The sequence below is a fragment of the Typopeltis vanoorti genome, chromosome 14 (assembly GCF_054136105.1).
Source record: "Typopeltis vanoorti isolate ZY-2024b chromosome 14, IOZ_Tvanoo_1.0, whole genome shotgun sequence".
NCBI classification, from domain to species: Eukaryota; Metazoa; Arthropoda; class Arachnida; order Uropygi; family Thelyphonidae; genus Typopeltis; species Typopeltis vanoorti.
The window spans coordinates 78,722,187-78,739,109 of NC_143562.1; the positions used below are offsets into that span (position 1 = coordinate 78,722,187).

General features: G+C 34.2%; 1 protein-coding gene across 7 annotated transcripts in view; it reads right to left on the reverse strand.

The window, feature by feature from the left end:
* Positions 1-851: 851 nt before the first annotated feature.
* LOC150099696 (SHC-transforming protein 1-like) overlaps positions 852-16,923 on the reverse strand; it is a 238,812-nt gene continuing 222,740 nt past the window's right edge. For all 7 annotated transcript variants that reach the window (XM_090404438.1, XM_090404442.1, XM_090404439.1 and 4 more), the window contains exons 11-12: positions 9,089-9,456; positions 852-6,865 (exon numbers count right to left, since the gene is read on the reverse strand). In XM_090404438.1, the coding sequence (XP_090260564.1) occupies positions 6,728-6,865; positions 9,089-9,456 (506 nt within the window). In that variant the 3' untranslated portion in view covers positions 852-6,727. The remainder of the gene's footprint in view (positions 6,866-9,088; positions 9,457-16,923) is intronic.

A 16,923-nucleotide genomic window follows, 5' to 3' on the forward strand; every position in this document is an offset into this window, starting at 1 on the left:
GGATACACTAAGTACTGTTGCTTCCTATGTGAATGGGACAGCAGGACCAGGAGTAACCATTATGTTGTAAAACAGTGGCCTTTGCATATGCATTTCACATCCAGAGAAAAGAATGTTAAACATATACACCATTGGTAGAGACAGAAAAAATCTATTTGCGACTACTTCACACATCAAAACTTGGACTCATGAAAAACTTTATAAAAGCAATGGAATTAGGAAGAAGCAGGGTTTTAGTATTTGAAAGAAAAATTTCCAAAAATAAGCGATGCAAAAATAAAGGAAGGCATTTTCATTGGGTCAGAAATGAGAATGTTAACGAACAATCCCAAATTTGAACAAGTTCTAAACCAAAAGGAAACTAATGCATGGACACATTTCAAGTTAGTTGCAGAAAACATTTTTGGGCAACAAAATGAGAGTAGTTATGAAGAGATTGTGAAGGGCCACAAAATCTTCATATTAGAAAGAAACAGTTTCTTTATGTTCAAAGCATACTATGATATAGGATGCAAGATGACTCTGAAAATACATTTTCTGGACTCACATCTAGACTTTTTCAGGACACTATTAATCGCCATTTTCAATAAATGTTAGAACTGTTTAAGGAGCATAACTGAGTTTGTTCACATCCTGATACTCTGTATGTTGTATATAGGAGATGTACCAAATATTAGGACATTTACCCACTTAAAATTTACTTGTAATGTATTGCTGGAAAGCATCCCATGATGGAAAGGTGGTTGATATCTCTAACCTGGTCATGTTAAATTCTATAAATAAAATTAAACTATTTTTCTTTTATGGTGGATTAATGAATAACAATTCAAAAATTAAGGCAAGGACAACAATTAAATACGGTAGGTAGGTTTATTATATCAAAGCAGCACAAGTAACATAAAGCAATCACTTGCATCCAGACAGGTGATGCTACAGTGTTAATGTTGATTTTTTTCAGATCTTAAAGCTACATAGCAGTGAGAGCTAGGTGAGACCTAAGAAAATATTCTTCAATAAACTATACAGCACTGGCACACAAATTTCTGAGGCACACATGGTGAAGGAACGTCATCCTGTTGAGATTCAGATTACAGCATTTTGATCACATTCTATTCAGAGTATTCATACAGGATAGGGAAGCACTTTTTATTCAAGAGGGATTTTAACAAAGAATGGAAACATTCCACTTGAACGGTTAATATTTCTCAGCCTGGGAATCCACCACAGATTCAGAGTGGCAGAAAGTCTTCAAAGAAGTCTGAAATGCTTGATACATTTTAAATTTCTTCAAGTATATGCTCTACAAACACAACTGATGGTCTTGTGGATGCCCCCTCCCCAATGTGATGCAATGATGTCACCACATAGCATTGCACAGCTATTTGTCAGGGAACTGATTCTTATTACTACTATTATGAGAACTATTATGTTACAATATTTAAACTATGTTTATATACTGCTAAATCATATTCAGTCACTCTGGATTTTTTTTTTTAGGAAATTTATTCCTGGGTATAATTTTGCAACTTACATATTATGAAATTCCTTGTATTATTAACAATTAAATAGTCAGTAAGAAACTTTGTTTTTTATAGTTTCTATATACTGAATAAATCAACAGATTTTTACCATGTGAAAAACCAACATTAATTTTCATTATTTAGCACATTAAGTCAAGCAACATATAAAAGCATGTATTCTGTGCATTTGTGAATGTTTATTTTAATACTGGATACCCAAAATCTAAAACAGAACAACAAAAATACCAACAAGAAAAGTGGGAATAGCAAAAATTATGACATGGACATTTGAGCTTTGCTGTTTCTTGGGAAGGAGTAACCTTATATTTTCTTCTACATACAGGCTGACTGTCAAAAGTAGAAATTCTGATTTAACAATGGTATTATAGATAACCATTTAATTCCATCTTATTCAAGTTCATAAGAACTAAGTTCATATGCAGCATTCACAACTTTTCCAATCCAAACATCATTCTAGCAGTGAATCACTTAAGAATTATTGATCTAACAATCTTGCAGTGAATTTTTCTATATTTTACATAGAGCAACAAATTGCATAATTGGTTTTTATGCAAAATTTGTCCAGTTATCTACCTGTATGTGGGGAGAGAAGAGCTCTTAGTAATAGAATTAGTTCTGCAGCTTATGGTATAATAACAAGAAGGATAAGTCAACATTGCATACTATTTTCTCAAATACCTGCAACCATGTGCACTAGTTTTTTTTTTTTTTTTTAAACTCAACCAAAACATTATGTACATGGCTTACAATTTTCTCTTTTTTGCATTATATCATCACAACTGACTTTCTGCACATAATATCACTGCTACAGTTACAACTGTATGTTAATTTGTGAGGTTTTGCATATATGATCCGTTCACAATATTAAAAGGAATGTGTCAGTGATCGTTCACCAAAATGAAAAACCAAGATAATTAAAGCATTAGATGACATTGGAAAGCACCCTGTCACCAAAAGGTACATACGAAACTAAAGGGAAATGCCTTTCTTCAAAGAAATGGCGCTAGAGAAGAAAACTGTTGCAATCAGAGTATTCTGTGCAACCCTTATAAAATATATTCACTGAAAATGACAAAAGAATACTATTTTAATTCTTATTTAAAATGAATTTTAGTCATATTCAGTTTTAGACATAAATTAAGAAATAATTCATTATAGAAAGTATCCATTATCCCATGAAAAATGCAAATTTCTCCAAGAAGAGTTATAAATCAACATAAAGGATGTTTTCATGATGTAATGTGTGTATTTTAGAATATCTTACTGTATTCTTTTATTGATTGTTATTATATATATATATATTATTTATTTTTTCCTTCCACGAGGTAAAAATTTTGGCACCTTTTGTTATCACTTAAAATAAGAAATATGCAATAGTTCCTTGTCATTCCATCTCAACAGCTTTTGCTATAGCCTTATACTCTCTGTGCTATATATAATTATAAGCTATTTAGTAAATCATAAAGAACAGCTGGAACTGCAAAACAGAGCTCTTTTATTAAATTAAGGTTTTGCTGATCTGCTCATTATAACAGTTTTTCAATAATTGTTGGAAGTTTTTCCACTTGGTTATACTATAAATTAAACTAATAAATTATATTCTTGGTTTAATCCTTTATCCAAGTGTAAGCAAACAAAGTTTCTGCCTGAAGTATTTTCAGGACAGGGTAACTCGCATATAGAAGCTAATGACTTCACATTACTTGCCTTAGTATCCCATAATGCAAAACACATATCCTTATGAACATGTATAATGCTATACAGCATTATGGGAAGGGTCACTACCCAGACTGGTTTCAACCTTCATTGAGATCTCATCAATGGGAACCAGACCCATGATACCAAGTAATGCAGAAGTCATATTTCCATATACAAGTAGCCAAAAGGTGTCACACTTTATTATTAAAATACTCTGGATTAGATATACTTGTTGGAAGTTTTTTCACTTGGTTATACTATATAAATATAAATTAAAGATACCAAAACATTATATTCTTGTTCTGACTTCTGCATTACTTCAACCTTGGTATCACCTCTGGGTCTGGCTCGCACTGATGAGACCTCAATAAAGGTTGAAACCGGCCGAGGTAGTTACTCGTCCCATAATGCATAGCATTATACATGTCCATAAGGCTATCTGCTTTGCATTATGGGATACTAAAGCAAATAATGTGAAGTCATTAGCTTCTATATATGAGTTCCCCTGTCCTGGAAATACTTCATGCACAAACTTTGTTTGCTTACACTTGGATCAAGGATTAAACCAAGAATATAATTTCTTGGCATCTTTAATTTATACTATGCAATAATGTTTTGATGGGCTAACTTACTTGGCAAGTTAATGTTACCTCTGAAGTTTCATAACATAAAAAAGTACTCATTCTCAGTTACAAAAAACCTGCAAGAAAAATATATTACTTTTACTCTATAAGAAACAGTAATAATCTGGGATCAGCAAATCATGCAACCCTCAGGATTTAATCTTGGGGGGGGGGGGAGAGTTGAGTAGATGATTTGAGAACACACACACTACGCATTGCATATGACTGAGCATCTGCAATGATCGTTAATTTATAAATAGTACAGAAATAGAAGACATGACACAACATAAATTTTTTTTAAAAAAATGAATTTTAATTAGGAAAAGATTTTTGGAAAATTTTCTAGTGTTTTTTTCCTTTTTCTTTCTTTTTTTGGGGGGGGGGGGGCAAGGAGCCATGTGTCCCCCTCTGGGTGCACCACTGCAAACCCTACTTGCTATGCAAAAAACTTAGGTAACCAAGAATCCCCTTCCCAATTTTTTTAATGATATATCCCAATAATTCAATAGGAGTTCCACACAATGATGAATTGTACTGTACTGTGCCAGGAATTTATAATATTATAATATGGCTGGTCAAACAGAATAAAAAAAAAAAAAAAAAAAACCAAAAAAAAACAACCATGGTACGAATGTACTATAAGTTCAAATAAAACTTTTTTATGTGGTCAGAGTCACATAAAAAAACTCATCATGTAATTATGCTTAGCAATATTTATATTTGTATACCTAGATAAAACTATGACAACACCTTTTCTTCACACCTTTCAAAATGTAATAAGCATTTCATAATATGGTCAGAAAATAAGGAAGTTATTTCAGTGCTTCCTTATACAACACAGAACAGACAGGAAATTATCAGGGAAATAATATATATTAAACAAGGGAAACATTTTAAATTTATGAACACATAATTTCTCACCAGATTAGGTTTACTGAGTTCACCAATTAAAACAATTATCTTCAAAGCTTGAATGGAAGTAATTATCATGTAAGCAGTTCCAACTGTTGATACAAAAAATTTTTAACATTAACAGAATTATATAAAAATTAAATGATTATCAAAGAGAAATTCGCATAACCACCATATGAATGGAAATTAGTTTAATAACAAATATTTCACCAGTGGCCTATATAGCATCATCATCAGTATGAAATAAGAACCAGGAAGTAAACATTCAAAAACATTTGGATGTTATGTGCAAGCAATGGTTTGTTCAGCCTTTTAGTCTCCAATATATGCACTGACATACATATGCTAACTATTGTTGGTACATGATATTAATCATAACAGAAATAAAGTTTACTGCTTTGTTCTTATTCCATACTGATATTATACATGACAGTGAAATATTTGTTTTATTAACCTAATTTTCACACATTTTTACACCCTACTGTAGTATGTTTTTCTGTTTAAGTATAAACTATCTATTGATACCATTACTTGATCAAATATGATTATCATAACACAACAAGATAGGTTAAATTTCTCTGTAACACAACAAGACAGGTTATTTCTCTATAGTTCATCATGATGAACTACAGAGAAAATAGTGTTGTGAATGCCTAACATACAAAGGAAGTGTTTATAATAGTTTAGATTTTGATGTGTATCATTTAATATAACTCATTTTTAAAACAGTATAAAGTTGATGTTTCCATTTAATGTATCAAATCCACATACAGAATCAGAAAAAGAAAGGAGTTGCTCCATTATGTTTAATTTCTTTAACATATGCTACTTTATTTAGATGTAATTTTCACCATACCTAGTGGTTATGTGTGTGTGTATGCATATGTGTGTGTTGGGGGGGAGGGATGACTTACTGCTTTCATTCGAATAACAGTTCTTCAACAAAAATGCAATTTGAAACTGGGGTTCTGCAACCTATTTATATCACACCATTTAGATTCCTGACATGCTGGTTAAACAATCTTTAGCAATTCACCTGTTAGTGCTCAACATCTGTTTGCATTTCATAAGGCCACCTCGCATCTCCATGAATTAGAAGGGAGAGGAGCATACAGTGTTATTCTGGTTATCAACTGACTACATAATGCTTTTTTGTAAACTATACATATGGCACATAAGAAAAGTTGCTGTTTTTCAACAAGCACTTTCTAAAATAACACAAGGTTTACAAAAGCAAAACTGAATCTGTACTTTTAAATTATAATGTATCTATCTTTATATTTTTCCAATTCAACTATATAACACAGCACAATGCTCCCATATTCATACTTAACCTCCTTTTGCCATCTAGTTAGGGAGGGAAGGAAGAAAGGCGAATATCACAAAAATGATTTCAAATGGTTACTAAGTTGTGCATGACAATTAGTAAAAATACAGAAAACATTTATTCTAAATTATAAGATGGTAATGAAGACAAAACTGGGGGTTCTGAAGAATTCACTCTTAAGCTGTTCATATAGGAATGGTCCACCACAGACCATTATTAAAGTGCTACTGACAGTTAAAGCCAAGGAGAATTTACATTTCATCATAACTAATCTTTCCAATTCTAATGAATGTTGTGACCTCCTGTAATCAAGTTAATGATAATGCAAAAATTTGCTTTGTTTCAAATGCTTTGTTCATTCATAAAAAGAATTAAACATACATACATCCACACACATATACAGTACATTAACAGTTCCCCAAATATATAATCTTAACTCTGTCAACAACGATACCACTCAGTTATATACATCAATACTGAATTTCAACAGTGTGATTTCACTATGGTGCTGGCATTCAGTATACTGTTGTAACAGTATTAGCATCAGCTCACACATTCTGCTTCTTTCCTTACAGTATGTTTCTGAATTAGTTAACATTAAGATAGTCCTACAAAGTTGACTTTCTTCAGCGTGTTGGCCTGGTTCTTGGAATTGGATTACGAAGCACAAGAGCACTTTCAGCAGAAATTATAGGTAGACCATTGTCCCTATGATAATTAACCAAGTGACTTACACTTTCAAATGTCCTATCTTTTGTGCGCACCTGAAAAAGCAAAATTCATTAACTGAAAACCTAGAATGCTTTTTTTTTTTTTTTGGATATTTAACAATTTTAATTAAAAGCTTAACATCTCTTTGTATATCCTTTCTTTCAGTGTGATTAAATGGTGAATAGCATTCATGTCAGATTTATGGAATCAACTACAAAATTTTGAGTTAAATACTGAAACTATTTTAATCAAGTTTAACAAACAAAAATAAATTTTTTAAAATAATCAGTAGGTTAATTTCATAAATCTAATTATAATGAATCACTTTATGTAGTTTTGTTAGTGATTGTAATGTATTTCATTTTCGATATTTCACTAATCCAAGACTGAATCTACAAATATACAAATCTACATAATGCTCTTGAGAAGATGCTCCAATTAAAATGGTATATATGGATTGAAAGATACACTATCTGACTAAAACTATCTGGATGCCAGTTCATCTTAATTCTCACTCTAATATGAAAGGCATTAATATCAAGTTCATCTATCCTGCTCACATTGTGCTAATCTGCCATTACATGGCATTCAAATGTTCATGTAGATCACCCCCCCCCTCCCCTGATCTATAACAGCAACCAACAATATATCTTGTCCTATTGAACTCTATGTTGCACCAGATTGCCTCGAATGAGCCATCTTCCCCAGACTTAATATCTTCTTTAACTTCTATTTTTGTTGAAGTTCTTCAGATATCAACAGCAATATTCCATTTCCTGTCAATGCCAAAAATTAATTTCCATCATTTCTGATACTTCTGGTATTTGTGTATATGCATTTCATCATTACCTTGGACCAGTTTTCCTTGTGGAATGTCATTACCAACCCATTCAGATTTGGAACCTGTGAAACTGCATTCAGCATTGCATAATTTCTGTATACACACTAATTTGTCTGAGAGATGGCTAAACTCACACTTGACTGAATCCCCACCCCCTCCCAATACTTCCAGTTCCCTTAATTTTGCACTCCAATCTCTCACCAAACAGCTCTCTCTCTCTCTCTCTCTGGACATCTAACTCCAAAACCATTCAAATTCAGTCCATCAGGCATACAAGTCTTTCATTCCATCATATTTACTCCATACATTTATATGCTGCAAATCATTCCTCTTACAGGGATGACAAATTAAATATAGAAAGAGACAACTGAATTAGCAAGGCTGTATGGTAGGAAGTCAACTGATTAAATTTATATGGAATAAGAGAGAGATGTTAGTCAAAACACTAAACTAACTGTATACAAGGCAGTGTTCAAACCAAGTTTCATTTGGCAAAATGAGAGCTGGATTATTAAAAAAAAAAAAACTTGATCAAAAGGTAGAGACCAAAGATATGAGAAATTAGATAAGGGAAATGGCTCTGTCATGATACTGCTAGACTTTACAAAGGAATTTTCCAGAATACTGCATGAGAAAACTATTAAGAGTTGGGGCAAATTTGAATGGATAAGAAGCAGGGGACATGAATGGAAAGGGTTGTGGCTGACACACACACACACATTACAGAACAGTATGTGGTGGAGTGGAACACACACACATGCGCATGGTATATCAATGACAATACATTTCTCATCTGAAGGAACATTACAGAGTTCGAGCCACAGGACTACAGCTACTGCAATACTGACACAAGTGAGGTAAGGATATGATTATTTTATTTTTCAAGGATAAGCCCGATAATGTGATTTTTTAAAACATAAGTTTGAGAAAAGATCTCCAAGATCTTTTTTGAATATAGAATACATAAAGGATATCATGTATCCTTTTCGTAAATACTGATTTTGGAATTTACTTTTTGGTGGAGATGGGCTCTAACTTTATGGATGTGACTCATTCAAATTGAAAGATGATAGTTTTCAGTCTTTTGTGCCCGATTTAAATGGGATATACTGTAGATATCAACAGCATATAAAACACTAATTGACTCTAATTTTTAATTAGTTACTTACAGCAGGATTTTATTGGAAGATTTTATTTATCACTTGTAAAAGCTATGTTTATTTAATAGATTTTTTTAAAAAAGTATTACACCATTATATGATTTCTAAACACACTAACTTTCTATATATAATAGTTTAACTTGTTTACTTGATTAAGATAGATCAGATCCAAAATTCTTTTATTATGACATAAGTGTTACATATAGTTTAGCTCATACTGGAATCTTATAGACTTGTAGAGTATTTTGGGTATGTCAAAATATTAATCTGCTTACCACTCCTTCCGGATCCACTAGAAGTAAATGCTTTCTGATCCCAGCTTGCATGCCAGAAAGTACATACTGACCAGGTGATCCTTGCGATTCTCGAACAAGAAAATCACCATCTCGAACTACTAATGTCTCACTATCTTTACGACTAATTGGTCCATGGAACCATTCTTCTTGAAGAAGTACAGCCCTGTGATTTATTGGAGGTACTGGGCGTTTTGGTGGTTGACTACCTACTTTTACTGTAGTGGTTGATGAAGGGGACCCTACAGCATGTGGGGGTGGATTAGGTGGTGATGTGGGAGTAGTTCGATGTCGAGGTGGTGGAGGTGGTTGTGGACTCTGAGGAGAAGGTAGGCTATTTTCAAATGGCTCTGAATAAAGAATCAAATAAAAGTATTTATTATTAATAACAATAGTTATACAAAAGTAAATTAAAAGTTTGCTTTTTTTTCTTTTTTGAATGTGACACATAGTATTGTTATAAACATGTTAGAATACATAAATGAGAGAGGAATCCTCAGGCTATTTTTCAACATAGCCTCCAAAAAAAGACATTTGTCCCACTGTTTTGAGGTCATTTGATTACCTCTGCTACAAATGTAACTGACCGAGCTGGGACCACAAAAGCTGTACATGGTTGGAACAGACAAAAGTGATAACTATCTTTAAAATGTCATATCATATGCATAGAAAGACATTTATTGGTGAATAAAGAAGTGACGTGAAAACCAACTATATCAGTAATCTTTAAAACTAAATTCTGGATTAAGGATTTGAAGTGGGTGGACTTTTTCATATGAGATGAAGTGTCACCAGCAGGATGGTTAAAGATTTAGAAACCTATTTGACTAGTTTAAAGAAAGGAGTCAGTGGCATCTACTATAGGATGGAGAGGATTATTGGATTTATGAATTTTGGGTAAATTGTATGTTTTAGGACACGGAATATCCTTTCTGATAAATATGACTGTAAATGATTTCAAAAAGAAAAAATAACAAACAAACACATTAAAAAATATGACAAACCTTCATAGTTCTTGGCCACAAGTTTGCAGTAGTTATCTTGTCAAGTTCTAATGTTTGACTTCATGTTGAATGCAGTGTTGCAACATGCATGCAACAAACTTGACATTGTTAACATCCTTAAATGAGCTTTGCCACCTAAAAGCAATCTCTTCAACAGCCAACTCTACATGCTTTTTAAATTATACAAAGACAAAAATAAAACACTTATTAGATCTAATAAGGGCAATACCACTGTGATCTTCAATACTAGTGAACATAATCATAAAATGAATATATTGCTCATAAACCATATTACTTATGCATCTCTATATTGTGACCTCACTAATTCCCAGAAGAAAGCACTGACTAAATTCAGAGAGAAATCTATCAACTTGAATTCCTCCCCCCTCCAAGGGATATATGGTTTACCCAAAATTCAGAAACCAAATAACCTTCTCTGTCTTACTTTAGATGCCACCAACTTGCCCATCTTTGAACTAGCTCAACAGTTCACTAAATCTTTACTGACTATACTTCACCTTTATATATATTCTGCTTAGAAAGAAGTCAGAGACCCCTCCATGGGCAAGGTGTATCATCCCATGTAATGAGTCACGTGTTTGTAGCCAGTATAAATATGATGCATGCCCCAAGTCACTGTAACTGGTCCAGGTGAAATGGCTACAAGAAGGGAACTGATGGAGTTTGAAAGAGGCATTGTGATAGGATACCATGTTGCAGGCCTATCTGTTCAACAAATTGGGCCATTCTAAGTCAAAATCAGAGATAGAAGTGCAGGGAGTCAACTGCAAGTGCTACCTGCAGTGGATTGACCCACTATACTCACTAAATATGACACTATGGTGGTGAGAAGGATAATATGTATAAACTGCCATTCGCCAGCCAAAATGTTGAATGTGGAGTTCTGGTCACCCATTGGAACATGAATCTGCACAAAAATATTCAGAACTGAGGCTCGCAACATGGGGGTTTCCTTGGTACGACTGCAATATGCAAGCCCCACATTATCCAAACCATCATGCAGCGTTGTCTTCAAATGGTGCAAAGAGCTTGTAATACAGTAGGACATGTAAGCTTGGAAAGCTATGTTATGCTGCAATCATGCTACACCCTCTACCAAGCAGATGGATGAGTGCGAGTGTGGCAGATACCTGGAGGTGGCAGTGTGATGGCCTGTTTTGGCCTTGTTTCTCTGTTTGTGATGACAAGAACAATGAACTCCGAGAGGTATCTGAACATTCTGGACATTGCAATGCATCCTACTATGTGGCATTTCTATGACTGACCATTGTTTCTTTCAGCAAGATAATGCACCGTGTCATAATGCTACTGCTGTAGTAACTGCGTGGACATGAATGTCACCACACTTTACTGGCCTCCAACACAGCTCTGATCTCAACCCTACTGAACATCTATAGGATGAACCGGAATGTCGGGTGAGATCAAGGGATGTCCGCTGCACAACAGTCCAGGATCTCATTATATGCCTACAGGAAGAATGGTCCAAAATTCCCATTGATTGCTATCATACACTTGTGAAAAGTATGTCCTGTAATCATAGTGAAAGGAGGTCCTACATCTTATTAATGTGGGTGCCATGCTGTTTGTTTCTCACGCTATGGTATCCATTGACTTCTTTCCAAGCAGTGTACATACGTATGTACACACACAAATTCCACCCACTTCAAATCTTTAATCTAAAATTTAGTTTTAAGCAGCACTTCTTTAAGATATCAGTCACTTTTTTTATTCCCCAATATCTCCCTTTGACACTTTGCCTTTACTTAAAAGTATTTTCTCCCATGACATTACTGTTCTCTTCACTTGTGCCATCCATCCCATTTACTTCACTTGAAAGGATACCATTTATAAACAGAAGGGGAAAGCACAGGACTTTTTTCTCTGCTAGCCAATTTCTATATGAAGCATTTCAGAAAACATCCTCTTGTTACTGTCATTCTCAAACCTCCATTCTGACTAAAATACATCAACGATGCATGCTCCATTTGGCACATGGATCATACATTACATTATTCCTCCATCTCAACAGCCAGCTGCAGAATCCAGTTCACTATCGAAAAAGAAAGTATCTAGAAAAGAAAAAGCAGACTTAATTACAAGACTTTACAATGCCGCTCTTTTTTTCAGTCTACTGAAAAACCTATTGACACGGGCAGATACATTTGCAAACTTTCCCATCGCTACTTCCACCTTTCAACAGCATGGTATCATAAATACTCATGTTAACAGAGTTACCAGCTTCTGTTCCAATCAAGCTTTCCCTTGTAGCTGAACTGTCCATTATTTGATACATTCCTATCTAACAGCTACAATGCTAAACAAAAAAATTAAGTGACTGTTTCCATCACCTCACATACTCCTTAATATTACAGCAATGCTATTACTATTCTCTATATCAAGGGCACCTAGGAAAAAACAGTCAGCACTTTAAAAAAATATAATCTCTGCATTGCTTTCAAATCTCATTTGAAGTGGGTTGTTCTGATCCACTCTCCTAATGCTCAACTCTCACCCCCCCCTCTATTCCAAGTCTGTAGAAGGTCCCTTTCTTGCAACATTTTGTATTATGGTCCAACTGGGAGATTTGCTAACATCCATCTCAAAAAATACACGAAATATATCCAGAATTATAGTGAGTCAAGTCTAGCAGACACTTTGCACAAAATCAATGGAATAAACTCCTGCTTCACTACAGCAAATACAAACTTCACTTCTTTTGAAATTAACAGCAGAATTAAAAAATAATCAAAGCTAAATAATTATTGTTCTGTAAAACCCACACAAGTATTGGAAAGTGTTAATTCTTAAACCTTCTGCTCAACAGTCAAGGCTAACCACCAGTGCTCAGAGAGGATGCCCCTATCAAGAATTTCAGGATTCTACTCTAATTTCTTCCACATATTGTTTGCATGTGCAACTAGAATTTTTTTCATTGTATCCCAGATGATGTCACTGTGAGAAAGATGAAATAATGGAACCATTAACACACTTTGAGTCCTATCAATGTAAATATACATTGATTGCAAGTGAATCCAGAATCTGGTCAATGTATATTTACATCACTAATTAAAAATTCTGCAAATAATAATACATGCTTGAAATTCATTATCAGAGACTGCACTGTAGTCAAATTTAAATCTCCAGCTTCATTATCCATAAAGATGGTCGACTTTTATCAATAAAAAAGAGAATTTATATTAGTATATCGTAACTGCCCATCGGCTGTGTCACGTATGACAGCGGGTTTTCATATTTATATTACATCGTGCTGTCATAACACTGGCTGCTCCAATCTAAACAATATAAGGGATTCATGACTCTCTTCTTGTGACCTGAGAGAGATCAGCATGAATTTCTCTGTCACCATGGACAGACCAGGACCCAGTGGTGCCCAAAGCAGGGGTGTAAAACTGTTCTTGAGTGAACACGAATTAGAACAAATGTTCGAGGAAATACTTGATAATGAAAGTCTGAATTAGATGATTGGGCAGACAGTGATTCAGAACAAGAGGAAGCAGATCTCCCCACAAATGTGAGCTCCGAGTCAAGCGACAGCGACACAGAACTTCGAACAGGAATAATCAAATTCGAGGCTGTCCAAGCGAGTTGCATTCGCATGCGAGGTTGTGGCATTCCAAAAACTGAATGGCCTAATTCAATAATTTACCACTCATCTTTTGTGGCCAATAGTAGATAATTATAGTGATGTACATCCCTATATAAAATGATATTTTCATCATAATAATAACACACAAATTTTATTTATAATTTTCATTATTTATGTAACATCTAAGGAATATTTTGACTGAATTTGTTGAATTTTGAACACTAAAGAAGTAGGTCTAGGACTCAAAGTGTTAAACCTATGTTTAATCTTTTCATCATATAGTTTTTCATTCCATTCCATTTAACCTGAAGAAAAGGTGTCCATATGGTTCATTTTATTGGAAAAATGTGGCAAAACATTTCAAATTGATAATTATGTGATGACCGAATGAAATTTATTGAAGTTTGATATTTAGCAATTCCAGTGAAATCTGTTAAATCACTGGGATACATTCTGATTTTAATGAGACCATTGGTCGTGGCAAAAACAGATAATCGTTATGTCTAGGAAAACATGCATCAAAAAATGAGAATATTTAGTAAAAAAAATGCAGGAAAAAGTTCTTTGAATAACAGAAATAGGTCAGAAGCACCATGATAATTCTCACAAATACAATAGCAATAGTGACAATCAAAAGAGTTCAAACAAAATTAAAAAAAAAAAACCTAGCCATTTCAATGTAATGTTAATCATGCTGGTAGTATGCTGCTGTATCAAAAACCTCTTAACTAGTCATACCACTCAAGTGCATTTCATCAACCTTTCAATGTTGATTGCTAGAATTATAATCTTACATAATAATTCAATGATTTCAGCTCTAGATTCAAGACTGTTCAATGGAAAATGCTTTTTCTTCCATTATATTTCTATTTTTTATTGGCAAAACAATTTAAAATATTCAGTACAATTTAGTGGTTATTAAGCCAAACCTAAAGTCAAGAATGATCAATAAATTCTTGCTCCCCACCTATTATAATTTCATTTTTATTGGAAAATGATTACCATATATTATCGCGTATAATGCGATCCACGTATAATGCAAACTAGAAATTTTGTTTGAAAACTAGCCCTAAAATGCCATGTCCACGTATAATGCGATCTGTTAATCTTGTTCCATAACATTATAAATAATACAATACGAATTAACGAAAGAAATATTTTAAAACAAAATGTCAAAATCCTTTCAATTCTTCATCTTTTAAGTCATCAAACATTTCATTTATAAATTCATCTGTAGGGATTGCGTCATCAGTGTAGCAGTTGTCGTCATCGTCTTCATGCTCTCCATTTTGTTGTGCGTCATCCTCGCTTTCGCATATGACGTGATCTTCGGATCCCACATTTAAGAAATGAGCATTGAATTATTTCAGATGGTATCGAATCCCATGCTTCTTTAACCCAGCTGGTGACCAGGGTGATCTCAGACTTCTGAAAATTCCACCCCTTTGTCATCTTCACCAAGCCAGATGACATCCATTCTCTCCATTTTTCACGTAAGTGATCTTTAAACGGCTTATTCAAGCTGACATCAAGTGGCTGCAAAACGGAAGTTAGATCATCCGGTATGACTGATAGGTCTGTACGTAGCTCACGTGCTTTCTCTTTGTTTGCCTCCGTTAAATGTGCCCGGAACATATCCCAGACTAGCATGCTTTGTTGACGTAACAAGCTACCTGGACGTATGTTCCATACTTGATCCAGCCACCATTGTACACCTTCTTCATCCATCCAACCTTTCTGATTGGCATGAACAATTACACCTGGTAGAAATTTCATATGCTTCGAAATTTTCTTCCTTTTAAATATCACTGTCTGCTTTAATTTGGTTCCGTCTGCCATGCATGCTAGAACAACAGTAAAATGCGTTTTTTCATGTCCCGTTGTTTTTATGAAGACACCCTTTTCACCAACTGAGTTTACTGTTTGATTCCCAGGCATATCAAAGTACATGGGCATCTCATCCATATTGCCAATTTGGGAAAGTTCATATTCGTGACACTTGCGTAATTTTATGATAAATTTATGGAAGGACTGCACTTTTTCTTCAAGCTGCTTTGGTAACTTCTGCGCAATTTTTGTTCGGTGTCGTAATGTTAATGCTTTGCATTCCATAAATCTGTTGCATCACCCAGGCGAAGCAAGAAAAGATGAAATACCTGGTGTGTCCTTGAATTTACCATTCTTGAGTTGTAGAGCTCGAAAACGAATTGCATTTCTTGTTACTATAATGCCATCTTGTCGTTGCGTCAAAATCCATTAATTTAGCTCTTTTTCAAGTTCTGGAAAGGATGCTACATCTCCACGATGGGCACGTTTCGTTTTGGGGATTTTTTTCAAGACAGACTTTTTGCTTATGCCAAAGTCTAATATTACTCTCTGCTACACCAAATTCTCTCATAGCAACACTGTTATTATGTTCTTCTGCAAACTGCACAACACGCAATTTAAATCCTGCTTTAAAAGATGAACGTTCAGGTTTCTGTTGGCTCATTTTCAGGCTAGGTTTGTTTAACGAATAATATTTAAAATGAACTGTGGTTAAATCGATATACCTAACTGTGCTCTATCATTAGCACTACTTACATTACTGGCTTTATGCGCAGATACGATGCAAGCTCGGTCGCCGAATGCGAGTGGGTCGAGTAGATTTGGTTGCATAGGCATTAGGTAGTATATATTGTGTGTGCAAGTCTAATAAGATGTTATATTTTTTAGGATCTGCATATAATACAAACCCCTAGCTTTAAGTAGTATTTTTTTACCATAAATTTTTCGCATTATACGCGATAATATACAGTATTCAGAATGATGATAATTGCTCTTTCGCTGAAAGAAACTTGGTATTAGTATTATTAAATGTGTTCAGTCAAGTGCACCTGGAATATTTTAATGGCAAAATTGTCCATAGTATATGTGCAAATATCTGCCAAGTGATCAAATGCTGTTGGGTTGGCAGCTATACAACCATTATGTTCTAGGATAGGATGGAGAGCTGATGGGCAGCGTATCTGCCTTTCAATTTACTGGATTTTATCCAATGCTTCTTTGCTCTTGGTGGATCTTGTTACGGAAGATGTGTATTCTATCAAGAATTCTTCTTGGTTCTGATGACAGATGTGTCTTGCTCACACTCAAGCATGTCTGAAAGCAATATGACATCATCAAGGTCATATTTAAAAATATCT